The following is a 27393-nucleotide window of genomic DNA, read 5'->3' on the forward strand; positions in this document are numbered from 1 at the left end:
AAACTTGAGTATTACAAAAATGAAAAAAGAGCAAACATGTAGAATTAGAAACAAATGTTGCCATACACGCAGGAAGCGTTACACGGGGCTGTGATTGCTGAAGCTCTTCTAACTATTAATAGTTTCAGTGATTATTTGCTATTAAAATGTCAGTTAAAGGGCACACGCCGCCCATCTGCACAAGGGTAAGGCTGGGAAATGCTGAAGTGCTCCGGGTAATGACAATCACACGTGAAGGGGTAAATCATTTAAGGGAGCGAAGCTGCGTTGCCGGGGGCTCCCAGGAGCCAGGCCGGGTCCGGCGCTGAGAACAGCCGCTCGGGCACGTCGGGGAACCGCTCGGAGGCGCTGCGGACACGGGACCGGGGAGTCTCTAAACTCGCGTCTGGCCATTAGCGAGCCGGGGGCTGCATGTGAAATGTTGCCCCGACTCGCGGCTCCGCACGCCGGGGGGAGCAGCCTGGTCTGGGCGCTGGGACGGGCCCAGAGTTTGCGGCGCCGCCCTGGGGAGCGGGGGCTGAGATGGAGCAAAAAGCCCCCGGTCTCCACGCCCTGTTTTTGCAACCACGGCAGCGTCCCGGCATGGGGTCCCCGTTACCCCCCCCCCCCCAATCCCAGCCGGCTTCTCCGCTGCCCCCCGCCCGGCAGCGCCCAGACCCCGCTCTCAGCCGCGGCTCCTCCCCCGGCTCTAGCACTGCCCCTGGGCCCCGCCCCCGCTCCCAGCTGTTTGACCCCCTGTGCGGTCTGAAGCTGCAGCCTTCGCCCGGGGAGGGAGCAGCAGGGAGCCGACTTCTCCCCAGCGCGGGCAGCGGGCGGCGCCGAGGGCAGCTCCAGCTTCGCCCTGCCACAGGCGTGGCCGCAGCGCCGCTGCTCCCTGCCCCCGCGTGACGACTGAGCGCCGCTGGCGGGGCGGCCGCTCTGCGGAGAAGTTTCCCCAACTCCTGCCCCGCAGCCGGGCTCGGGCTGAGCCCCCCCCGCACCTGCTTGGGAGCCCCCCGCTCCCGCCGCCGTCACCCTCCCGGGGCCAGAGGCAGGCGGCAGCGCCCCCATGTAGCGCGGGGCGGCGGGCGGGCGCCATGGAGGGCAGCGGGGGCGCCGCGGCGGAGCAGCAGCAGCAGCATTTCCTCAGCGGGGAAGCGGAGCAGCAGCCCGGGGCCGAGGCGGGCGCGGAGGCGGCGGGGCCGGGAGCGGAGGGCGGCGTCCCAGCCCCGCGGCAGCGCTCCCTGCGGGCCGTGTATGTGCTGAACGACAGCCCGAAAGCCGGGGCCGGGGCGCGGAGCCCGGAGGCCGGGGCGCTGCAGTGCCTGGTGCGAGCCTGCGAGGCGCAGGGAGCCCAGCTCACCACGGTCAACTTCGGGGAGCTGGACTTTGGGGAGACGGCGGTGCTGGACGCCTTCTACGACGCAGGTGAGCTGGGCGGAGAGCAGCGCCCGGGTTGCCGCCCTGCGCCCAGCCCGGGGAGCAGCTGTGTGGCGGGGCAGCGCTGGGCACAGGCGGGGCTAGGGGGGCCCTAAACGGGGATACCCCCCAATACTAACTACGTTATTTCCAGAAGCCAACACATAGCCAGACCCAGCAGTACCCAGACACTTGTTAGAAAGTCCACCTTCAATAAGAAGAGGGGGAGGGGTAATCAGTAGGTCCAGCAATGGCCTCTAGCCAAGATCATCAGGGCTGCAACCCCCTGCTGGGGTGGCCCTAGCCTCAGTTTTGCCAGAAGCTGGGAATGGGCCTCAGGGCGGGACTGGATTGCTGCATGATTGCCTGTGCTGTTCATTCCCTCTAAACATCAAGCATTGGCCACTGTTGGAAGCAGGGCCAGATTAGGATAGAAGGACCCTTGGTCTGCCCCAGTATGGCCATTCTTATGTAAATAAATCAGATTCCTTTTGCCACCAACCCCCCAGACCTGCATGGGGCCCTAAACGGTTTCTTAGTTTGCTTATCCCCTAGTTCTGGATTTTGTTCCCCTCTCCTCTGATGTTGGGGATTGGTGACTGGGTGTTTGGCTCCAGGGTTTTGATTCAGACTCTGCTCTGCTTAGTCTTCATCTTGCTGGCTCCCTGGGGACTGTATGGGCATAGAAGATGGGGATCCCCTCGCATCCCTTGAAATGAGAAGAGGGGCAGGAACAGAGCCCGCCCCAGGGATGTGTGAAAACATGACAACACATGCCAGGCAAAGGAGCTGCTCTTGGTGGCTGTAACACATTTTAAAAAAAAGTGGGCGAGATAGAAGGATGAGAACAGGGGGGCCTCTTGGAGGGGAGTGGGGTGAGCATGGTAATATCCTTGCCTTATGTGGAGGGGAGTAAGAGTTTTTGCCCCAGAATGCCTTTGACAATGAGAACTTAAGAAACTGCCCTCCCCCCCCCACCCCCATGGGAGCTCTTGCATTTCCTTTATACTAGGGGTTCTCAGACCTTTTCATCGTGTAAATCTTTTAGAGAGATTGTCTCATGGACAGCTCCCTTCCGATAATATTGCAAACCACTTTACCCACTCCCCCCACCTTTTGTGATTCCTAATATCCTTGTGGCAGCTATTGCTTCCATGGCAAAGTGATGTTAGGACAACGTTTAATGTACTATAGTTGCATTTTAATGAGATTTAGTAGCTGGAAGGAGGAGGAAACCTGACTAACCAGCTCTTTGGAAAGTACAAGTGCTCCATGAACCACAATCTGGGAACGTCTTCTGTTACACTGGCACTGGATTGGAGGAGTGAGGGCATTTGGTAATGGGACATAAAGCCTGTCTTTAGGTCACCTAAGGGGGTTAGGCATTTGAGTTTCATTGAAATTCAGGGGATTTGGTCATCTAACTCCCCTCCTTTAGGCTCTTTTTTTATACCCTAGCCATAGTGTTTTAGGAGATTAAATATGATAATCTGGTTTAGCCTTCATTTTCTAGGACCATCAATCCAACACTGCACAAAGAAACTGAATTTTACTTTAAAAACAAAAAAATTATAAAATGCTGTATTAAAAAGCCTGTTGTCACTCTGGAAACAATTTCCCAGAAGTCCCTTCTTTCTCTCGAGGTGGAGGGAAAGCCAGACTGTGTAAGCAAGGAGACTGGATTTTAGAGGGGCACAAGTGGATTTAAAATTTCAAGAGCTTACTTAACAGTTGCTGAATTTGTGAATCCATAACATTTAAAAAAATGTATTGTAGAGTTATTTTATTTAATATATTACTTTAAATGTACTTTTCATTTTCTCTTGCTTTACATTATCTACTGAGAGCTCCCATCCTTCTGGTTCCGACCGAATGCTGCTGATATTCCAGTTGGAAGTAGCCAGAGCTACTGTTCTTTAAAAGGGCAAAGATGTTATTGTTGAATGATTCGTGGCATCCTAGTCCATTAATGGTCTATATTAAGGAGGCTATCATGCCAGTGAGGTGCGAATAGGCCTGTACCACCTCCATTTTTCTAACCCTATTAAAAATTCTAATAACTATTGTGTTTCCTTCAAATCATATTCACCCACTCCATTTATTTTTGGTATCTTTGTTTTCATGACAATATGCCGCAGGGAGTTGAAGAACTGCAAACTGATGCTGTATCTCCTATCTTATGATTTTTATTATAAATAAAATATGCAGTGATGTGTATAAGCCATCAAATATTAATTTTCAAAATAACAATCAGAGAAGGCAATGGGCACAAAAAGAAGGTAGAGAATTTTCTGAAAGAGGGGTGGGGAGTTTTCCTTGGGTGTTGGAAAGACCTCCTTCATTATGGTATAGAATAGAGCATGATCCTCTCAAATGCCCTGTAGGTTACTCTCTCATATGGCTCAGCATTAGGGCCAGTTATGACATTTGGCAAGCTTGCTCTTGATTATTTGGAATGCTCAAATCTAGTTTAAAATATATTAATTATGACATGTACAAAACATTGAGCACCTTTCTAATTCTGCCCGGTCTATCCTTTTCTCTTCTTTTTTGCCCTTTTGAGAGTTACAGTTCAACCTTCAAACTACCACTAACTACAAAATAAAGTTATATTTTCTACACTATTTACTCCATATCCTCTCTTAAAGGATGGGGATGGAGAATCTGTAATCATATCTGTTGTCTGTATGTCATGTCGTTCTGTCATCTTATTAATAAAAGTTAGAAACCAAAAGAAATTAAGCTTCCAGAGTGTAAAGTGAGTAAAATAAAGTATTGTTATTCAAATAGCAGCATGGATGTACATGGGACTTCATAGACAAAATACTCATCTCTGCTTTTAGTGTTCTGCATTCTGATGTATTCCATTAGGTCAGGAATAATGTATTGCACATAATTTGTTGGTTTCCCACTTCCTTTGTTTATGTCCTCTTTCCCATGTACTTCCACTCTTTCAGTCTTCGTACTCTCCCCACTCAGTACTTTGATCCTCTGCATTTCTGAGCTATCCCAAGAAGTAGATAACCTCATTCTTTAAAAATAAAAGTTAATGGCTACCTGCCTTTCACGTGACTCATCAGGGGACTTAAGGAATGGGCAGCACAGACTCCTGAAATACCCTAACTACTTAAATGCACCCTCTCCCAGAACTCTACCCAAAGGTGTGAAGCTTCTGCTTAAGGTTCAACTCTCTCAGGGGCATATAACAGCCTCTGTGCAAAGTGTGTAATACATTTAATGCTTGCATTGTCTCTGTCTGGTTTGTATCTGCTACAAGCCCTGTCAGCAGTGGTGGATCCACATACATATGGGCACTCATGATACAACTTATGGTTTTCATAAAATACAACTACACTATCAACCAGAATTTTTAAATTGTACAACCACATTCCCAATTCATCAGACCTTGTTCCTAGAAAAGATGGACTTGAGGTGAGTGGGTCCCTGACTAAAGAAAAGAGGGTCTTCGCAATCCCAGTATCGAGTCCCCTGATTTGCTTCTGGGGGCAGGAAGGCCATTTGGACTGGGTTTGGCCCAATATGAAGTAGGCTTTAGAATAAGCACATATATCTGAGACCCTCAAGGGACCCTTTGGATCAGAAGGTAAGTGGTTTCTGTTGTTGTAAATGGAACACAGGTGTCAGGGCTGGTGGATTCAGGCTTGGGACAGATATTTGTGGAGGAACACTAATATCCCTGGAGAATTTGCAAGGTGATAGGAAAATGGTTATACATTGACTGTATCCAGGAGGACATTTGACCCTATCCCATGACGAGGATTTAGTTGCTGGTGGGTAGGTTGGAACACTGAAATGATAGTAGCTGTGGCTAAACATTTGTCTTACTCAGTGGTGCTAGGCAGTGATTGTGGCCCCATATCCAGTCTCTTAAGGGACGCAGAGAGGCAAAGCCAAGCATCACAACCCAGAGGGAGAATTGGCCAGAGGGGGACTTTTCCTTCTCTGATCCCAAACTTTTGTGAGTGGCCTATGTCTAAAAGGACACCTCATGATGCCAGGGGAGAGGTTCTGGGCAACCAGGAAACCCCAAGGAAAAGAGCTAGATAAAGCACAGTGGTGCAATGTAATCTGGATCCCACAGCGACCTCCATCCTGAGATAGATGCTGTGACCATACCTAGTAGGTCCAATTTTATTCAAAGCCAGGATGATGCCCTGTTCTGTTGGCTCTATAGATGACTGGCTAGGGTGAATGGGGCACTGGCTGACCCTTTCCAGGATTTCAGTATCCCTAGTTTGAGCTTCAGTGGGACATCCTGGTAAGGGTTGTCTGGGATACCCAGAGGGGAAGATGCTGACCTCAGCTTATTGTTCCCAAACTGTACCAGAGATAGGTATTGAATCTAGTCCATATGAGCCGGGGTGAGGCCATTTAGGAGTAGAGCAGACTCAAAGAGGGGCGCCAGACTAATTCTTTCGGCCGGTAGTCTACCAAGAGGTAAAGGACTATTGCATTTCCTGCTCTGAGTGCCAGTTGGTGGTATTTAGGCTTGCCTATAAGACTCATTGTAGTCCTTCTCCTGCTGGTAGGTGCTCCAAGGATTGAGGTGGACCTGGCGGAACCTCTAGAGACAAGTTTGAGTGGTTGTCAGTTTATCCTAGTAATTGTGTGTTATGCCACTTGATAGCTGGAAGCTGTCCCCTTTTACTTGGCATCGGCACAGGAGATAGCTAATGAATTACTTAGAGTATTTTCCTGATTAGGAATGCTGATGGTGATTTTAATAGATTGGGGCACTGCATTCATGGCCCTGCTAATCCAGGAGGTATATGCCCTCCTTAATATATGATAGGTAAGAACCTGTGTGCAACCTGCAGATAGACTAGCTAGTAGAACACTTTAACAGACACTGGAGGGAATGCTTCAAAAACAGTGACTACCAAACCCGAAATTGGGTTACTATGCAACTGTACTTATTGTTTACAGTCCAAGAGATCCCACAGTCCTTCCTGGATTTCTCACCATTTGAGTTGTCATATGAGAGACAGCCCTGGAGTATTTTAGACCTCTCATAAGAGGCCTGGCATGAGCAAGATACCACAACCCATAATGCAAACCAGTATGCCTTCTATCTATGGGAACAACTAGATTCCGCTCCAGTTAGGGGTAATAGAGTCCTAGAGGAAATGGTGCAGTCTGACTTTGCTGGTCCCTATCTGGTTCTGTACTGATTTCAGGAAGGAGAATGTGATTCCTATCCCATGCCTTAGGTGGGTGAGATGTTGGATATATTAGGAAAGTCTGGGTATAGAACCAATCTGGACCTCACCAAAGAGTACTGGCAGAAACCCCTTCGCCCCGGAATCCAGGGATATAACAGTATTTGTCACTCCATTTGGACTATACCAATATCTGGACATTCCATTTGCTTTCTATGGGGCCCTGGACACATTTCAGCAGTTGAAGTGAAAGCACCTTATCTGTCACCAAGCATATGCTGCAGCCTATCTTCACACTTTGAAATGGACTCTGGTTTGGCACCCATTCTTTCCCGGGCTGGTGAGATTATCATTGCTTTTGTAACCAAAGCTGGATTGGTTTTCTGTTTCAAGAGGACCTCATTTTCCTCCCTTACTCTTTTCTTCTCCACCTGTCCCAACAGCTTGAGATTTTCATTTTAAAATCTAAATGTCTTCTCACCAAAATTACATTATGTATTAATGTCATACCCCCTCTGATATCAGAAGCATGAATCAAGTTGAAAAAATGCAAAACCCTGGTATGATGCATCTACCACATATATTGTCATGTGCAGGGCGGGTCCTTTGAACAAATGGCACCCCAGATGAGGAGCATCTTCAGTCTTCCCCCCCCCTTTGTTACATGGTTGAATACTTCATTTTTATTGCATTTGCATTTCACAACTTTGCACAATTTGCATGCATGATTTATCCCTCTCATATAAGACAATAAATTTGCATGCTAGGATCTGTAAATCTGTATTTATTCATGCCATATGTGAGCAAATAAAAAAATTAATTTCCTCTAAACTTATTGAAACTTTTTAATTTTAAGAATAACTGAAATGTACTAACATCAAGAAATTGAACTGTGCACCAACATTGGGTGGACCGGTATTAAATAGTGTCATAATAGGTGACAGCCTTAGAATGTTAACCCTCAAAGCTATCCACACATTAGGAAAAGTATCCCTCAGCTCTGCATCATGAATTAATTGGAGAACTTGGAGTGGCAAAGCTCCTGTGTGGCAAAATGTGGCGGATGTTGTCCAATTCGACATAAAGTCTTTATCAATGATGTCCGAACATTCCCCATGTATCAGTGTCTGGTGAAGGTCCATACAATTGTTCAAGAGTGTTTTCCTGTCTGCCAGCACCTTACTAAGATCTTTTCATGGTGCTTCATTTATCCGAAACTCTTCAATGGACACTCAAGCAGTGTCAACGAGTGAGCAAAAAAACTCCTTGAATTTTTCTTCCGAGCTTCCCATCACCTCATCTCTGCCCTCGTAACCAAACATTCTCTTCTTCTGATGAATATGAGTTTCCTTGAAGACAGGCTCAACTCCTAAGTTTTCCACCATTTCTTTGGCAGTAGTGATGGCATCTTCAAATCCGTTGTCTCTGTAGGCCACAACGAAATCAAGACAGCTTCTCATCGAGGTAGTAGTGGTCACAATGTCTGTGCTTACAGCATTTACCTGGAACGGGATATTGTGCCAAACCACAATTGAGACCAGAAATTTGAAGTCAGTGGTCTGATTTGCCAGGCTTTGCGCCTCGTGTCGCATTCCGGCCTTGGCTTTACTCACCTGTGCCAGTTTCATCAGGGCATCATAAGCCTCAGTCACTTGGTACCTCACTGGCCTTACACTGTTCATGCTGCTCTCCGAGAAAGTGTTACTTAGCGGCTTCACAGCATCATAGTCAGATTTGTAACATTGTCCGTGAGGATCTTCCATCTGACATACGTCTGACGAAGTGGGTATTCACCCACGAAAGCTTATGCTCCAATACGTCTGTTAGTCTATAAGGTGCCACAACACTCTTTGTCCTCATCTGATAGTGATGCTGAAAACAGGATGAATATCCTTTGCCATGCTCTGAAGAGAGATACTGAATCTAAAGAAGATGATGCTGCATCTAATACAACCAGTTTGAGGGAATGGCAGCCACAAGGCATGAAAAAAGCTCTTGGATCTTTCAGTGCAAGGATCCTTGTCTGGACACCACCGTTTCTTACCTTCATGTTCATGCCGTTGTTGTTGTAGCTTTGGCCGTGGCAGTCCTGAAGCTTTATTTTATTCTCATTCAGAACATTCATAAACAGTTCTGTTTGGCATTTTCCAGTAGAGTCATCTACAGACCAGAAACAGATAAAGTTTTCCTTTTCTTGGATACAGTCATCCTCATCCATAAATCTTACTGTATATGACATCTTTTCACTGTGACTAATGTCAGGAGTGCACTCCATTATTATGGTGTAGTACTTGCTGAGCTGCATCAATATGTTATCTTCCTTGCCATAAGGTCACTGTTTTGCTGCAGTAATGGTCCATAGCTTCTTTACAAACTACTCGATGTAAGTGCTCACGCATGACATCGTCATATTTCCCAAGCAGCTGTACCAAACTGTTATGTTCCATGAACAATTTATCCGATGAGCCCTGGAAAGCTAAATTATTCTTTGCAAGGAACACGGTAATTGAGATCAGATACTCGAGTACATTTCTCTAATGTTGGGTTTCTACATCAATAATGCACTGGTTTTCTGCGTCTATGCATTTATTCATCTTGAGCCTGGACTCCATCCATTTGGTGTAGGCTGTAAAATGGCTGGGTGACTTTTCATTTTGCTTTAGAGCATCAGTTAAGTTATGCCAGTAATTGTACCCAGAAAGTGCACGCAACGATTTGGCATTCTTGTAAAATATTTCACAACAAAAATAGAACACTCTGTCAGTTGATTTTGAGTAAACTAGCCAATGCCAATTCAGTTTCTCACCATTTTTGAGCACTGTTTTGTAGTGTTGTTAATGTTCATTAACTGGAAATGTCATAGCCTCGATTTTGCCCAGCTCATTCAAAATTGTACGATCAATATTGGCAGAGTTCAGGATCACTGGCCATAAAGCAGGATCTGAAGTATCGATTTGTGGTGTGCAATTTTGCTCACTGCTCTTTGTCGTCATGCGAGGCTGATTCTTCTTTGAGGCTGATTCTTCTTTATCATTTCTCTCTTTTTCATGTAAACCAGATTTTTCTTTGTCATTGTTCTCCTTTTCGTGTGAACCACATCCTTCTTTATCATCATAGAATCATAGAATATCAGGGTTAGAAGGGACCTCAGGAGGTCATCTAGTCCAACCCCCTGCTCAAAGCAGGACCAATCCCCAACTAAATCATCCCAGCCAGGGCTTTGTCAAGCCTGACCTTAAAAACCTCTAAGGAAGGGAGATTCCACCACCTCCCTAGGTAACCCATTCCCTTTACACCGCCAGGAAAACTGGACGATTCTCCATCACTTTCCTCACTTTTCCATTCCTTATCTTAAATCTGCTTAATTCCTTAGTCATAGAACTTCCATTATTTATGCTTTGCTTCTAATTTTTTTTCTGCACTGGGACATTTGCTACTACCTAAAGCCTGGTCTATGTTGTTCTGTTTCATATATTTTCCCACCAAATTTGCTGCAGACTAGATTGCAATTGAGTGTTTTGCTTCCTGTACTGAGTTTCCAAAGTTGCTGCCCCAACACCCCCCCTCGTGGCTGGATGTGGTGATGCAGCATCTTCTACCTCAGTTTCCACAAACTTCTTTTAGTCTACTCAGGCCATAGGAGTGTCCTGGCCTCCTGCCAGACCACTTTTGTAGAGCCCTGCTCCTTCCAGGGCCATGGAGTCCTTTACCGAAGTTCAAAAGATATGTAAACTAAACCTTCAGCCTAGCTGGGCTCAGCTGGCAGCCATCTCATCGCAGGTGTGCCTCTGCTGCTCCATACTGTTAATCCTGTCTAACCAAAGGCTTCTGTGCCTCAGTCAACCCCAGAGACTTGCATGGTCTTCCTCTTGCTCCGGAGTTCAGGCAGGCTACCGCTCCTCAGGGCACATGCATCCACTCAGGCTTCCAAGGTTACATCTGAGAATAATGGAACATACACAACACATGGCATTTTTCATATGCTCTTACCTGGAGAGTTCCTTGACATCGTTGGATGGCCTCCATAAATTTCCATGGCTTACCCTCTCCCCCCCCAAGCTCTTAAAGTAATTTGTCATGCTTACTGAGAATTACTGCAACAGTTCTTTCCTTTGCTGACATTCTTGCATCCCATGAACCTTTCATAAACTAGCCCATATGGTCCAACATGTATTGTGAAATGGACAAAAATCATATTGCAGGCACTTCATTCATATCAACAAATGGTGGATTTGAGGCAATTAGTGAAATTTTGATCAACAATAAAGTCATAGAGTTTTACAGATACAGTGTATGGTAATGTGTCTGAGGTAAGTCTCAAGTCCTGTACCTAAAATGTTTGCACATTTGCAAGTTAAAAGATGAAAGTTTCCATACTAAATGTTGACTTTTCCTCCTACAAAATTGATGAACATAAGGAGCAAACCATAGTAACTAGTTTCATGCGTTGCTTTGTCATGATACACTTCTCCCCATGTAATACACTGAAAATAAAAAACAAAATGCTTCATAAACGTTACCACACTTAGAAATAATAATACTGATTTAATGCTTGTTTTCCAGATCGAGAAACTTGAGGTAAAGAGCTTGTGATACAGTACATACAGCTATAAGCCCATGGAACAATTTCAGTCATAACTCTGAAGAAAAGATATATATTATAGGTATCATCTAAGGTTGATTTGAAGCAGTTTTGAACCCTTTCATTAGGATTTGCGTCTTATTTGTTCCTGACTTTTAGATCAAATTATCGGAGAAACAGTCCAGATTCTGTGCAGCAATATATTTGTTTCCCTTCTACCTGTGTTAACCAAAGCATGGTTATGCTCACTCAACTATAATTCTGCTGCTGCTAGTGACAGGGAGTGCTCAAAAGCTCGAGGAATCTTGCTCAGATCATTACCCAATGTGCAAAATCTCTCAACAGGCTCTTTCATAAGACTCTTGTACTTGCTGCTTCTAATAGTGTCAGCAGTACTGAGAGAAAAACCTTTCTTCAGTGTTAATATTTCACTGTTTCCAAGCCTGACCAGAACAAAGAGTTGCGGAAACATATGAAAATTAGGGGCAGGAGGGATTAATGCAGGGGAAAAGTTATCTGACCTTGGTTCAAGTTTTGGGCGATGGCTTAGGTCTGCACTTATCTTATCCAAACTGTATACAGAGAATTAATTATCTGCCATCTGTAAATTAACTTAATACAAGGTGAGATCGGATTTATTAGTTTGCGAAAACTACTTCCCTTGTTGTCCCATACATGGCAGTTGAGAAAATACTCAGGAATCCTGGTTTTTTGGAATGTCATGTTTGTCTTGCCTGCAAAGAGAGTGACAGGATGAAATGGGAGTTTGGAATTTGTAAATGAAAATAGGGTTATAGGATTGTACTGTGTATGTCACTTTCCAATAGTGCCAGACCAGTCAGCTCTACTGCTCTAATCTAAATTGAAAATGAAAATCTGCAGTAGAAAAGCTAATGTTTACACTGGTATTACTTCCTGGCACCAGGTTTCCTTGCTGAGCAGAATTGCTATGTGCATTGTTGTGTAATGGGCCAACCGTCCACTTCAGTTACTGGCCGCTTCTCTGTTGGTGTGCTTGCAATATTGTGTGTCTGAATTATTTGTTTCAGGTGTTCTTTTTTTTTATCTAAATCTTTTAAAGCAAATTTGAGAAAAGGGTGTAATTATTAAACTGAAAGCCAAACATTACATGTGCTGTTTTTACTAGTTTTATTCATGCTCCAAATGTACTGACATTATCAGTCTTACTTAGTCAAGTGGAGAAGATGCAAAGTGCATTTGTGTGAAGCAGAATGGAAGGAAACTTAAAAATGGCTAACAGCCAGAGTTCTTTTCTGTTTAATGTCAAAAATTGCATCTGACCAAAAGTAAGTGTAGAAATTGAAAAATTACATTTTCTTGACACTTAATGTGATGACTGAATTTCTATGGAAAATAAGGATGTAACAAATCAGCATGGGTTTATAGAAGGTATATTGAGTTAGTTTAACAGGATCTTTTTGTTTGTTGATATTACAGATTTGGTTGATAAAGGTAGTAGTGTTGATATAATATACTTAGACTTTTGTAAGGCATTTGACTTGGTACTGCGTGACATTTTGATTACAAAACTAAAATGATATAAAATCCACATGGCTCACAGTAAACAGATTAAAAGCTGGCTAACAGATTGGCTCAATGTAATTGTAAACGGAATCATCGTGTAGCGGGGGTGTTTATAGTTGGGTGCCTCGGGTTGGTTCTGGGCTCTGCGCTATTTAACATTATTATTAATTACCTGGAAGAAAACATAAAATCATCACTGATAAAGTTTGCAGATTACACAAAACTTGGGGGGAGTGATAAATAATGAAGCAGGCAGGTCACTGATATTTGGATCACTTGGCAAGCTGGGTGCAAGAAAACAATATGCATTTTAATACAGCTACATGTAAATGTGTACATCTAGGAACAAAGACTGCAGGCCATACTTACAGAATGGAGAACTCTATCTTGGGAAGCAGAGATACTGAATAAGATTTGGGGGTGGGCTCCCAGTGCAACGCTGTGGCCAAAGTGCTAATGTGATTGTGATGCTTCCTGGGAGTGCCCAGAATTGTGAGGTAGCTCACTACCCCTTGCCCTTAGCATGAAAAAACCTAGTCTATGCCTAGCGTGGGTCAGCTCCCCGATTCCACCAGCCACAAGCAACAGAAGCACTCCCATCTAGGCCTACAGAGGGCCTGTTGTCTTGCCACAGGTTAGCAATAGGCACATTGCAACCCCTGAGCCCCACAAGCGTCTCCCTGGAGTGTTCAGCCCCTGCTCCACTGGACACTCACAGATTTGCTGCTTCCAGAGAAACAGTACACCCCAGCTTGCCACCTCAGATCACCACTCTGCTTAACAAACACCACTTAGATATATTCATAGAGAAATACCATATAAAGTTTATTTAGCGAAGAATAGAGATTCAAGTGACAGCAAGAAGCAGCTTTGGAAACAAATGGTCACACATAGAATAAAATCATAACACACATTCTAGAGCCTAGACTTAATTTACAAGATACTCTCATGTCTAATAAAGTATTGTTTGCTAGCACTTTACTGTCAGTTTGCTATTACCCCTTCTTCTGGGAGACACAACACTGTGTGACCTTGCTTCCCCAATAGAGGATCCAAGTACCTTTTCCTATATCAGGACAGTCCTTTGTTCTTTTTCATAAACGAGACCCTAGCTGACTTTTTTTCCCCTGTGCCTTCCTTCTCTTGTCAATTTCGCAATCTTTGGATTAGCATCAGGCTAAGTATGTACATAGACCTCCATTGTGAAGCAGACTAATACACAATACACCTATGAAAAGACTGAAAGATTAACAGCTGTTACTTCCTGCCTGAAAGAAACCTGTCTGAGGCATGTTGTCTTCTCCAAGACCTTAAGAACATAATTTTCGGTATAGATACATAACTTAAATATATTCTTATGTACATTTTGCAATGATTGTGATGACCAGTGGGCTACTGGCCTTGGTAGAGACCTTACTTGCCACTCTTTAGTGAACTAATAAGCATATATCTGACCCAGAGGATCCCTGTAAACCCGTAACATCCTCTGCCATTTGGCATCAAGAGGGGTCTGGGTCACAGTGGTTCTTGGGTGTATAAATGAGAATCTAGGACAAGGATCAGCAGCCTTTGGCACGCGGCCCACCAGGATGAGCACCCTGGCGGTCTTGGCCAGTTTGTTTATGTGCTACATCCGCAGGGTTGGCCGATCGTGGTTTCGACTGGCCGTGGTTCGCTGCTCCAGGCCAATGGGGGCAGTGGGAAGCGGTGGCCAACCTCGGCCCACGCCGCTTCCTGCAGCCCCCATTGGCCTGGAGCGGCGAACTGCGGCCAATGGGAGCCGTGATCGGCCGAACCTGCGGACGCAGCAGGTAAACAAACTAGTTTGGCCCCTGGCGGGCTGCGTGCCAAAGGTAGCCAATCCCTGATCTAGGAGTGGGGAGGTTATTTTACCTCTGAATTTGACACTGGTGTGACTTGCTGTAATACTGTCCCTTTCTGGTATCCCTAATACAAGAAGGCTATTGATAAACAGGAGAGGGTGCAAAGAAACAAGAATGATGAAAGGATTAGAAAACCTGCCTTATAGTGATAGACTACTAGATAAGCTAAATTTAATTGAGTTTCTAACTAAGAGGAGGTTAAGGGGTGACTTGATTACAGTTTGAATGCCTACCTGGGGAACAAATATCTGATGATGGGCTTTTCAGTCTAGCAGAGAAAGTTATAACATGATCCAGTGGCTGAAAGTTGAATCTTGACAAATTCAGGCTAGAAATAAAGTGTAAATTTTTAACAGTGAGAGTTTTAATTATTGGGATGATTTACCAAGTGTCATGGTGAATTCTCCATTGCTGATGATTTTAAAATCAAGATTGGATGTTTTTTCTAAAAGATATGCTGTAGGAATGATTCTGGGGAAGTTCTATGATCTGTGTTATACAGGAGGTCAGACTAGATCACAATGGTCCCTTCTTGTGTTGGAATCTGTGAATTATTGGGAGGTCATGATTTTTGGTTTTGCAAAACCAGGGGAGGAATTTTGGGGTATGATTAGTACATACAGGAATGTGGAATATTGTTTTATTGTTCAAGTTAAATGAAATAATAATCACATCTGAGTTACTTTTAGAAGAAGAATACCCACCAAACAGTCAACTTTGTGGGGTTTTTTTGCAACTAGTGATGACAGAACTTTCAAAAGTTTTGGTGATTGGGTTTGATTCGGATAACGGCTCAAAACTTAGGGAGATGACTCTAATCTTTTCTGCACTATCTGAACTTGAAGGAAGAAGTAGTCTGGAAGGGTAGAGAGCCATTGCCTTAGTTAGCCCCAAACCATCCACTCCCTCACACCAGTTCATTAGATCACCATGGTTCACAGATGAGCTATGGCAGATGATGTATGCAGGTAGTAAGTTAGAATTCCAGTGGCTCAAAAACCACTTTGAATCCCTCTGTCAGCAGCACAAACATCACTTACAGCTGAACTCTGCCACGGCAGCAAAGGAGGCAGAATGAGCCTCCTGTCCTTCATGATGAACACAGCAGAATCACGCCCAGTAGAACTGTTTTACCTAGAGAATCGGGCTAATCAACCCAGACTGCATAACCCAGAAGCTAACCACTGTAAAGAGCTGTCAGCACACTTCACTGATAAAATCAACAGATTACTTATGGAGCTACCTGGGAAAGAAAATTCCACCCCAACCACATTGTATTATCCGCCCCACCACCTCTGACTGAGCTTGGCCCCATCACACACAAAGATGCTCAAGAAGCTGTGAAAAATATTAGAGCCACAACCTCTGAAACAGAACCTCTCCACACCTGGCAGGTAAAATCCAGAGAACAACTATGGCTGCTACTAATGGGAATGGTCAATGCCTCCTCCAGAGGAGCTGTTAGGGAACTACAGCTGAGCCTAGACTGTTTCTCTCAGCTAACGCACCCAGGCTCCTGATTCCCTGAAGACTCCAGCAGGCGCAGTCTTAAACCCTGCAGCAGCCCTGGGACCTTGTGGCAGGCGTGGAACACTATTGAGCACCCATGTTTCTGCTGCCTGGTCCTGCTCTCAGCTCCCTTCTTTCTCTGAGCATTCGCTCTGGATCCCTGCTCCTTGTCCCTGGGTCTGTTCCTGATTTCCTACACCTGACTCCTGTCCCCACCACGGCTGATAGTCTGGCTCTAATGCCTGACTCCTGATTCCCAGCTTCAGCTTGCTCCCTGGACTTGGTGGTATTATCCTGACTGCAGCTTGGCTCCTGGTCTCTGGCTCTTGGCTCTGGCTCACCTCCTGGACTTGGCCAGACGGTCTTGTTACCTCTGTTTCATCCGTTAAGCCAGCCTCTTGCCCTGACCATTAGGCAAGGCCACTCATGTCCTGGTTGTTACAGTTTGAGCAGCCCAGGAACCAGGGCTGCTGGAGGTTATGATTATGCCTGCTGGAGTTTTCAGCCAATCAGGAGGCTGAATTCATTAGCTGAATCAGCTGAGGCCAATGAGCAGGGTTTGAGTTCAGCTGTGGGTCCCTGAGAGAAGCACAGCTACTGTTCTCCTTGGAAAAACAGAATGGGTCAGTCAATCCTCAAGAAGCCAACACTTAACCCTGATAATATTTGCAACTGCCATCTTCAAGCTCCCATTTCTGGGCAAAATAATTGAGAAGGATAGTAACCACCCAGCTCCAACAGCATGACATCAGCCAGCATCCTGGATTTGTCACAATCAGGGTTCAGATCAGGGCGCAGCAGGGATAGCTCTAGTGGCACTGAAAGATTTCTCATGGCCTGGGATACAGGTAAGATCTCCATGTCATACTACTGGACCTCTCTGCAGCCTTTGACACAGTTAACTGCAGGGATCCATGCTATTCCTACTTCTCTTCAGTATCTACATGAGACCATTAGTGGAGATAGTGAGCTGCTATGAGTTCAACTGCCATGGCATTCAGCTGTATTCTTCATTTTCAAATGATGCATCCTCCACCACTGCTAAGAGGCCAGCATGCCTACAAGCTGAACTCAGACAAGTCCAAAATGATGCTGATCAGAAACAGGAATGCTTCAAAGAGCTGGCCAAGACATTGGCTCTGCCTTCTTTTAAAGGCATACAGCCCCCATTTGTTAAAGTGGCGTGAAGCACCAGGGTCCTGTCTGACTCTTCAATGAGCTTGGCTGACCAGGTAGCATCACTTTCCAAACATGCCTCTTCACTTCCAGCCCACTGGGAAACTTAATCTCTTCCTCCCAGACAAGGGCCTAGCTACGATCATCCATCAGACTGGATTACTGTAACTCATTATATCTGAAGCTGAATGCGAAGATAATGCACAAGCTCCAGCTGGTACAGGATATGATTGCCTGCCTTTTCCATTGCCCAAGGCACTGTAAGGATATCAGGACTGTACTCTAAGTCTCTTCACTGGCTTCTAGTTAGCTTCTGGTGTCATTTTCAGTCCTTGGTCCTAATTTTTAGTTCATTAATTGCTTTGAACTCTAGCTACGTAAGACTTTCACTCTATGAATCACTGTGACAACTGCGCTCCTCAGAGACAAAGCAGACAACAAAGTATGTGAGAGCTGGGTACAACACATTTTCTCAAGGGAGGATCTGGCTATGGAGCACTCTTCCAGAGGAGATCAGGTGAATCTAGTGACCATCTTTAGGAAACTTTGCAAATTCTTCCTTTTTGAGAAAGCGCTTCCTCTGTAAGAGACACTGTTTCACAATTCAAACACCCATCTTATTTCCAACCTCACTCAAGCAGAGTTCTGACTGTGTAAAAGAAGAAGTGCTGGAGATTGGATGAAAGACACTAGAGACTTTCAGAGTGGTAGCCGTGTTAGTCTGTATCAGCAAAAAGAACAAGGAGTACTTGTGGCACCTTAGAGACTAACAAATTTATTTGGGCACAAGGTTTCGTGTGCTAAAACCCACTTCATCAGATGCATGGAGTGGAAAATACAGTAGAAAGATAAATATACACCGAGAACATGAAAAGTGGGGGTTGCCATACCAACTCTAATGAGACTAATCAATTAAGGTGGGCTATTATCAGCAGGAGGGAAAAAAACTTTTGTAGTGATAAAAAGGATGGCCCACTTCAAACAGTTGACAAGAAGGTGTGAATAACAGTAGGGGGGAAATTAGCATGGGGAAATCATTTTTGGTCATTACACATACTAAAAACTATTTCCCCATGCTAATTTCCCCCCTACTGTTACTCACACCTTCTTGTCAACTGTTTGAAATGGGCCATTCTTTTTATCACTACAAAAGTTTTTTTTCTCCTGCTGATATCTCCCCTTAATTGATTAGTCTCGTTAGAATTGGTATAACAATCCCCATCTTTTCATGTTCGGGGTGTGTGTGTGTGTGTGTGTGTGTGTGTGTGTGTGTGTGTGTGTGTGATATCTTCCTACTGTATTTTCCACTCCATGCATCTGATGAAGTGGGTTTTAGCCCACGAAAGCTTATGCCCAAATAAATTTTAGTCTCTAAGGTGCCACAAGTACTCCTCGTTCTGTTTACTAGAGACTTTGTAGTTGCTATTGATTTTATATGGAAGGCACTCAGATACTATGATGATGAGCAGCAGTATAAAACACTAAGATAGCACTTCCTGGGAGGAATGCAGATGAGTTTGATAAACAAAACATCACAAAGCAACCATTTGAAAACATAGTTTAGAATAATTCTGGTCACAGATGCCAATACCCAAGATTTTTTTTTCCTTTCAAAGAAGGACCTGTAACTTCCAAGATTCTGAACTATAATTTTAAAGATTAACCCAAAAGAAATGACAACAGAATTTTTTAAAGAAGAGGAAAGACTATAAGGAGGCAAATAATCTTAAAGTTAGATATCGTTGTGGTCTGACAATGTGTTATGGTATGTAAACTGTGATGCTGACAGACCAGGTGCCAGCTCACGCCCAGGCCCGTAGGCCTCACTGAACACTGAAAAATGTATAGCTGGAAACCGGACTGGCTCACCTGTGTGTTAGTATTTGTTAAAACAGGTATTAGATTTATAAAAATGTAGTTTAGAGTTTAGATGTCATGAAATGCTTGTGAATTGCTGCATGCATTAATCTCACTTATGATATCTGCTTCCCATGTTATAAGGTAATATTTAAGTGTTTTGCTCTGTAACTAACTATAAAAGTGTTCGCTCTAAAACTGTAAACCCCCACAGTCATGAGAGAAGCATTACCAAATGTGAAATACTTGCTTATGACAAGTCATCTCCTCTCCAGCAAAAGAAGACCCGGACAAGCCATTATGGAACATCAATGGACAAAATACTTTATTGATTACTCCCCCCACGCCCATGAAGAAGACACAAGCACTTGTCCCCTCAGCTTGAACTCTGGGAGCAAGAGACTAAAAATCCTTGTCAAGAAGACATTGTTATCTCTATGCTGCTTGGACTCTGAGGGGCAAAGATGTCTAAGCAAGAGTTCTTCAGTTCCTTGCATATTACAGCAACTTTTATTGCCTTTTGGAACCTAAAACTGTAGCTCATTTGTGTATGTATATTTACCTGTTTTAACTTTGTAAATCACTCTAATTTCTTTTTCCTAGTTAATAAATCTTTAGTTAGTTATAGGATTGGCTATAAGCGTTGTTGACTTTGGTGAGAGATCTAGTGTGCAATTGACCTGGGGTAAGCTGAATATTGTTGTGATTTTTTTGGTATAAGGGACCATCTATCACAAAGGGAAGCTTGTCTTGGTGGCAAGATAGATCAGAGTACCCAAGGGGACTGTCTGTGACTCCATGTTAAGGCTGTTACAGGGCTTGAGGAGTTCACACTTGATACTGAGTTGGTGAAATCTAAGTATAGAACACACAACCAATTTGGGGTATGTGCCCTGGTTTGTAACAGCCTGCCCTGAGGTTGGTATTCATGTTCATGAGCCACTCCAGACAGCTTGACATAAACATTTATTTCCAGTAGCAGGAGGTAGCCGTGTTAGTCTGTATCCACAAAACCAACAAGGAGTCCAGTGGCACCTTAAAGACTAAGATTTATTTGGGCATAAATTTTTGTGGGTAAAAAACCTCACTTCTTCAGATGCATGGAGTGAAAATTACAAATGCAGGGATTATATAATGACACATGAAGAGAAGGGAGTTACCTCACAAGTGGAGAACCATTGTTATTTATTATTTATTTAGTTGACAGTGTTATTTATTTCCAGTGTTGTATCAGGAGAGGGAGCATGTGGTTAAAGAGGTTTTAATCATGGCACTGGGAGTTGGGAAGTCCAGCGTATTAATTCTGACCGGGTTTCCTCTGTGACCTTGAACAACCCACTTGTTTGCTTCACTTTCCCTTCTGTAGAATAGAAATAATACCTACTGCACTCATAGTGCTGTTATAGATATTGTTTGTAACCTGCTTTGAAAATTAAAAATGCTACAGAAGTTCTAAATATTACTGATCATTAAGTACTTGGAGACAAACTTTTCTTGTTCGGTAGGAGCCAGAGGAATTTGTGTGTTTATAATGTTGCTCAGTGGAGTATAAGGTTTACTGGAACAATATGTGGCAGGTCCATAAGCTTCCAAAGAGCCTATGCTATGGAGATGCATATAAATCAACAAATTGAAAATACATCTATTCAGCATCCAGACCAGGATGGGACCAGGGATTCCGTATTGTTATCTGAGCCTGAGTCTCTTAGCTCAGTGTAGGTGGAAGCTTTGGAACTAGGTACACTTTAGGACACATACTGTTGTTGATATAGAAATATAAATAAATTAAGGAGAATATGCACAGTGTGTAACTTAATTTGTGTGTGTGTCCTTTGTATGTGACAGAATCTTTGTGTCACAGTGTCACAGCTGTGAGTGCCAATCTCAGGTCAGACTGTTAGAAAACAGGGCAGACACCCCAAACTGGTAGCATATTCCATTATTAGATTTCACCAAACCAGTAACAAGTATGCAGTCCTGGATCACTATATTAGTCTTACCATGGAGCCACAGACAGTCCCCCTTAGGGTCTCCAGCCCCTACTTTACCACCCAGACAGATTGGACTTTATGATGAAAGGTTATTAAAACACATTAGGTTACTCCCAACCCCTAGGGGCCAGTCACTTACTCTAGGTCAGTGGATACTCTTGATCTCACCTAAAATAACACTGTAGCCAATTTTCTCTAGTAAACTAACTACAGATTTATTAGTTAAGAAAAAGAAATGAGTGTTATTGAGAGGTTAAAGCAGGTAAAATACATTCCAGGTGAATCTTAAGTTTGTAGTCCAAATGATGTCAGAGATGTAGAGTCTGCTAGTTCTCCAGAAGTCTCTCTGTTACCCAAAATGGCTTTGGGAACCTCTGTCCACTTGCTCAGAATTCCACCCTGTCAGAATTCATCAGTCCACAGATGCAGCCCTGGTCTACACTATGACTTTAATTCGGATTTAGCAGCGTTAAATTGAATTAACCCTGCACCCGTCCACACAACGAAGCCATTTATTTCAAAATAAAGGGCTCTTAAAATCAATTTCTGTACTCCACCCCGACGAGCGGAGTAGCGCCAAAATCAATATTGTCTTTTCCAATTAGGGTTAGGTGGCCGGAATTTGATGGTATTGGCCTCCGGGAGCTGTCCCACAGTGCACCATTGTGACCGCTGTGGACAGCAATCTGAACTTGGATGCACTGGCCAGGTAGACAAGAAAAGCCCCGCGAACATTTGAATTTCATTTCCTGTTTGCCCAGCGTGGAGAGCACAGGTGACCACAGATAGCTCAGCTCATCAGCACAGGTAACCATGCAGGCTGATAATCGAAAAAGAGCACCAGCATGGACCGTATGGGAGGTACTAGATCTGATCGCTATATGGGAAGAGGATTCAGTGCTAGCAGAACTTTGTTCGAAAAGACGAAATGCCAAAACTTTTGAAAAAATCTCCAAGGGCATGATGGAGAGAGGCCACAATAGGGACTCAGATCAGTGCCGCGTGAAAGTCAAGGAGCTCAGACAAGCCTATCAAAAAACAAAGGAGGCAAACGGTCGCTCCGGGTCAGAGCCGCGGACATGCCGCTTCTACGCTGAGCTGCATGCAGTTCTAGGGTGGGCCACCACCACTACCCCACCTCTGACCGTGGATTCCGAGGCGGGGGTAATCTCATCAGCCACACCTGAGGATTCTGCGGACGGGGAAGAGGAGGAGGAGGAGCTTGTGGAGAGCACCCAGCACTCCGTTCTCCCCAACAGCCAGGATCTTTTTCTCAGCCTGATTTGAAGTACCCTCCCAAGCCAGTATCCAAGACCATGACCCCATGGAAGGGACCTCAGGTGAGTTTACCTTTTAAAATATAAAACTTGTTTTAAAAGCAAGCGTTTTTTAATGATTACTTTGCCCTGAGGACTTGGGATGCATTCGCGGCCAGTATAGCTACTGGAAAAGTCTGTTAATGTGTCTGAGGATGGAGCGGAAATCACCCAGGGACATCTCCATGAAGCTCTCCTGGAGGTACTCCAAAAGCCTTACCACAAGGTTTCTGGGCAGTGCAGCCTTATTCCGTCCTCCATGGTAGGATACTTGTCCACGCCATGCTTGCAGCAAGTAATCTGGTATCATTGCATGACAAAGCCTGGCAGCGTATGGTCCCAGTGTTTGCTGGCATTCAAGCAACATCTGTTCTTTATCTCGCTGTGTAATCCTCAGGAGAGTGATATCGCTCGTGGTAACCTGGTTGAAATATGGGAATTTAAGTAAGGGGACAGAGGTGGCCGTTCCTACTGGGCTGTTTGCCTGTGGTTGAAAAGAAATCCTTCCCTGCAGTTAGCCAAGTGCAAGGGGGGCGGGGGGAATTGGCCCTGAGCTTTTCGCGTTTGGCTAGCAGGGATCTTCCCTGATACCAGCCACGCGGTGCGGGGAGGGATAAAGCGATCATCCCAGAGAATTGAATGGCGGGGGGTTTAGTTTGTTTTCTGCTGCTGAAGGTTAACAGGAAAACCGCAGGAGTCAATAGGCTTTGCTTGGTATGTGGGAAAGGAGGGCGCAGAAGCCGAAAGACAGTGGGCTTACCATGGCTGCATGCAAGCTGAATTCTGTTGCCCGGACCTGCGTCTGTGATCTCTAACACCAAAGCCACAGGCATTCAATATTAAGATGGAAAATGCGACCTTGTACTGAAATCACATGAGCTATGTAATGTGAATAGTGTTGTTCACCATGAAAGAGTATAAGCATTGTTCTGTAAAATGTATCATTTTAAAAACTTCTCTCCTTTTTTTCAACCCTCCCTCCAGCAGCTGCAAATTTTTCAAGCCTCCCTCCTCCGTCCTGAAGGCTATCTCAGATAAGGCGGCGGAGAAAGAGGACGCGAGACGAGATGTTCATGGAAATAATGGAATGCACCTGCAATGAAAGAGCTCATTTGAATGAGTGGAAGGACACGGTATCTAAATTTAGGAAAAATGCCAGTGAACATGAGGTCATGAGGGACGCTCGAGATGAGAGGTGGCAGGCTGCAACGCTGGGGCTGCTGCGTGATCAAACGGACATGCTCCGGCATCTGGTGGAGCTTCAGGAACGGCAGCAGGATAACAGACTGCCACTGCAGCCGCTGTATAACCTCCCTCCCCCCCTCACCATTTTCCATATCCTCCTCACCCAGACGTGTAAGAACGCGGGGGGGGAGGCTCCGTGCACCCTCCCACTCCACCCCAGTGGACAGCCCAACCAAAAGGCTGTCATTATATTGAATTTTTTCAGTGGCCTTTTACTTCCCTCCTATCCTCCTCCCAAACCGCACCCAGATTACCTTGTGGGTTCTCTTCCTATGTTTATAATCAATAAAGAATACATGAGTTTTAAATGATAGTGACTTTACTTCCTTTGAAAGCAAGCTGGGGGAAGGGAGAGGGTGGGTTCCTTACAGAGAATGAATCAATAAAGGGGGCGGGTTTTCATGAAGGAGAAACAAACAGAAATTTCATGTTGTAGCCTGGCCAGTCATGAAAGTGGTTTTCAAAGCTTCTCTGATGCACAGCGCTTCCTGGTGTGCTCTTCTCATCGCCCTGGTGTCTGGCTGCGCATAATCAGCAGCCAGGCGATTTGCCTCAGCCTCCCACCCCACCATAAAGGTCTCCCCCTTACTCTCACAGAGATTGTGGAGCACACAGCAAGCAGAAATAACAATGGGGATATTGGTTTGGCTGAGGTCTGAGCGAGTCAGTAACGATCGCCAGCAACCTTTTAAACGGCCAAATGCACATTCTACCACCATTCTGCACTTGCTCAGCCTGTAGTTGAACAGCTCCTGACTCCTGTCCAGGCTGCCTGTGTATGGCTTCATGAGCCATGGCATTAAGGGGTAGGCTGGGTTCCCAAGAATAACTATTGGCATTTCAACATCCCCAACGGTTATTTTCTGGTCCAGGAAGTAAGTCCCTTGCTGCAGCCGTTTAAACAGATTAGTGTTCCTGAAGACGCGAGCGTCATGAACCCTTCCCAGCCAGCCCACGTTGATGTTCGTGAAATGTCCCTTGTGATCCACAAGTGCTTGCAGCACCATTGAAAAGTACCCCTTGCAGTTTATGTACTGGGTATCCTGGTGCTCCGGTGCCAAGATAGGGATATGGGTTCCATCTATCGCCCCACCACAGTTAGGGAATCCCATTGCAGCAAAGCCATCCACTATGACCTGCACATTTCCCAGAGTCACTACCTTTCGTAGCAGCACCTAAGTGATTGCTTTAGCTACTTGCATCACAGCAGCCTCCACAGTAGATTTGCCCACTCCAAATTGATTCCCGACTGACCGGTAGCTGTCTGGCATTGCAAGTTTCCACAGGGCTATCGCCACTCGCTTCTCAACTGTGAGGGCTGCTCTCATCGTGGTATTCTGGTGCTTCAGGGCAGGGGAAAGCAAGTCACAAAGTTCCAAGAAAGTGCCCTTACGCATGCGAAAGTTTCGCAGCCACTGGGAATCGTCCCACACCCGCAACACTATGCGGTCCCACCAGTCTGTGCTTGTTTCCCGGGCCCAGAATCGGCGTTCCACGGCTATAACCTGCCCCATTATGATCTCCAAAGCACCAGGTCCCGCGGTTTGATAGAATTCCATGTCCATATCCTCATCACTCTCGCCGCCGCGCTGCCATAGTCTACTCCTCGCCGCCTGGTTTTGCAGGTTCTGGTTCAGCATAAACTGCACGATGTGTTTACAATGTTCATGACTGCTGTCTTGAGCTGAGCGGGCTCCATGCTTGCCGTGGTATGGCGTCTGCACTGTTCACCCAGGAAAAAGGCGTGAAACGGTTGTCTGTCGTTGTTTCCCTGGAGAGGGGGGAGGATATACCCAGAACCACCCGCGACAATGTTTTTGGCCCCATCAGGCATTGGGATTTCAACCCAGAATTCCAATGGGTGGAGGAGACTACGGGAACTATGGGATAGCTACCCACAGTGCAGTGCTCCAGAAATTGACGCTAGCCCCGGTAATGGACGCACACCACTGAATTAATGTGCTTAGTGTGGCCGCATACATTCGACTTTATACAATCTGTTTCCAAAATTCGAATTATATAAATTCGGATTAATCCCGTAGTGTAGACATACCCGCAGAGTCGCTCCCAGGGTTCTTTCTTATAGCTGAAAACAGTCTGGCAAGTGTTCTCAGCACAGCATGGGCTCTTGCTTTGTTGACTACCTGCAGACAAAGTTTGTGGATTTCCCATTGTTGAATGCAAAGACCCATGCTTTGAGGTTAATGTTTCATCATTTACAGTTCTGAGGCTCCAATCCTGTTTAATGGGCAATTTAGAGATAATGCATTTAGATTCAGCTATTCAGACAATCTTTCATTAAGTATCAGGGGTTTTACATATTAAGTAAACTCACATCTAAACACTAATACATCCGTTTGATCTAGGGTTAACTAAGTACAAAGAAATACATAATGTAATGGGGTAGCAATCAACTGGTTTATAGGTAAGTGAAGACAATGTCATTAACATTTAATTAATTTTCATGAATTTAAAGCAAATGTAATTACCGGGGCATATGCCTTGTAAATGTAATGTGATAACATTCCCCTTTGTTCTATTCTAACAAGTGAATTGACTTGAACACCTATGACCTTTTTAGCATTTCTTTGATATACACACATCAGTGAATTGCCCTATTGGTCTAGCCTGAGCGGGCAATCTGTTACAGCATCATACCTTCGATTTTAATTTGTAGAGAGAATTGTAATTTGGTGGGAAGGAAAGGGGTTGGTTGTGCTGGGTTTGTGCTGCTTAATTCTGTCTCTGTTAAGGACAGAAGTCTGAAGAAGTAGGTCATTTTATGTTTGACTGTATGAATATGGGGTTTTTGTTTCAATGTGTTTTAAAATATATTTGAAAAAAAATTGAAAATTCATATTAAATAAAAATAAATATCTAATTTTCTAGTGAAAAATTTGAAATTTGGAAATATTTTGCAGTCTTTTCTTGCAATATCTTATTGTGTTCACTTTCATGTTATCAGTTTGCATTTCAGTGGGTGGAAAATACTGATCAACCTTACTATATTTTTTTTCAAATATTTTTCTTAAATCAGGATGGCCAGTGTCTGACCTGAAGGAAATGTGCAGCCTTGGCTGGCTTCTGTTGCTACCCAGCCACGGTATTCAACATTCAGTGATGAGTGACCATGAAGAGGTTTGGTCTGGATAATTATCCAGAAATTCAAAGCTAATTTAAACTTTTGTCTAGAAATACATCTGGATGTATTACTGCGGGGATGGATATAACTTTAAGTACATTTTAGTCAAAAATACCCCATGAACAACCTTTTTCAAGGTACTTCACCATTTTCCACTACAAGCGATGACCCAGCATAGGAAGTGCATAGCATTGGGAAAATTAAATAAATAAAGTGAACCTTTTTCAAATGGCAAGAAATGTTCAGAGTTGGTTCAGATTTGGTTCCGTTCAAATGAGTTCACCCAGCCCTAGTGAACACGGCAATGGAAATATTCTTACGTGACCCTTGGCACATCTTCTACTGTAGTTGGCAAGTGTGCAATGTTTGTTTCCAATTTACTTCTGTTGTGCCTATGAGCTAATCCCTGTAAAGACAGGAGACAGATTCAGCAGAATTAATAGGTTCTTACTGCAAAAAGAATTTAGGAAATAAGGTTATATGTATTCAAAGGACAGGAAAAGCAAAACATCAGCAGTTGTGGTCTAGGCATCCATTTGTAATGCCATGCAATGCCATGTCCATATGCC

General features: G+C 44.5%; 1 protein-coding gene across 4 annotated transcripts in view; it reads left to right on the forward strand.

Annotated features, from left to right (window-relative positions):
- The first annotated feature begins 689 nt into the window (after positions 1-689).
- The window catches only part of MAP3K15 (mitogen-activated protein kinase kinase kinase 15), a 166529-nt gene continuing 139825 nt past the window's right edge, over positions 690-27393 (forward strand). For 2 of the 4 annotated variants that reach the window (XR_010596664.1, XM_065579738.1), the window contains exon 1: positions 691-1407. Coding sequence is in view for 3 of the 4 variants with exons in the window: in XM_065579738.1 (XP_065435810.1) it covers positions 1077-1407 (331 nt within the window). In the remaining variant the exon portion in view is untranslated. Of the gene's footprint in view, positions 1408-27393 lie in introns of all 4 variants that reach the window. The other 2 variants (XM_065579742.1, XM_005281571.5) reach the window with 2 other exon arrangements.

Source organism: Chrysemys picta, chromosome 1, assembly GCF_011386835.1.
Source record: "Chrysemys picta bellii isolate R12L10 chromosome 1, ASM1138683v2, whole genome shotgun sequence".
NCBI classification, from domain to species: Eukaryota; Metazoa; Chordata; order Testudines; family Emydidae; genus Chrysemys; species Chrysemys picta.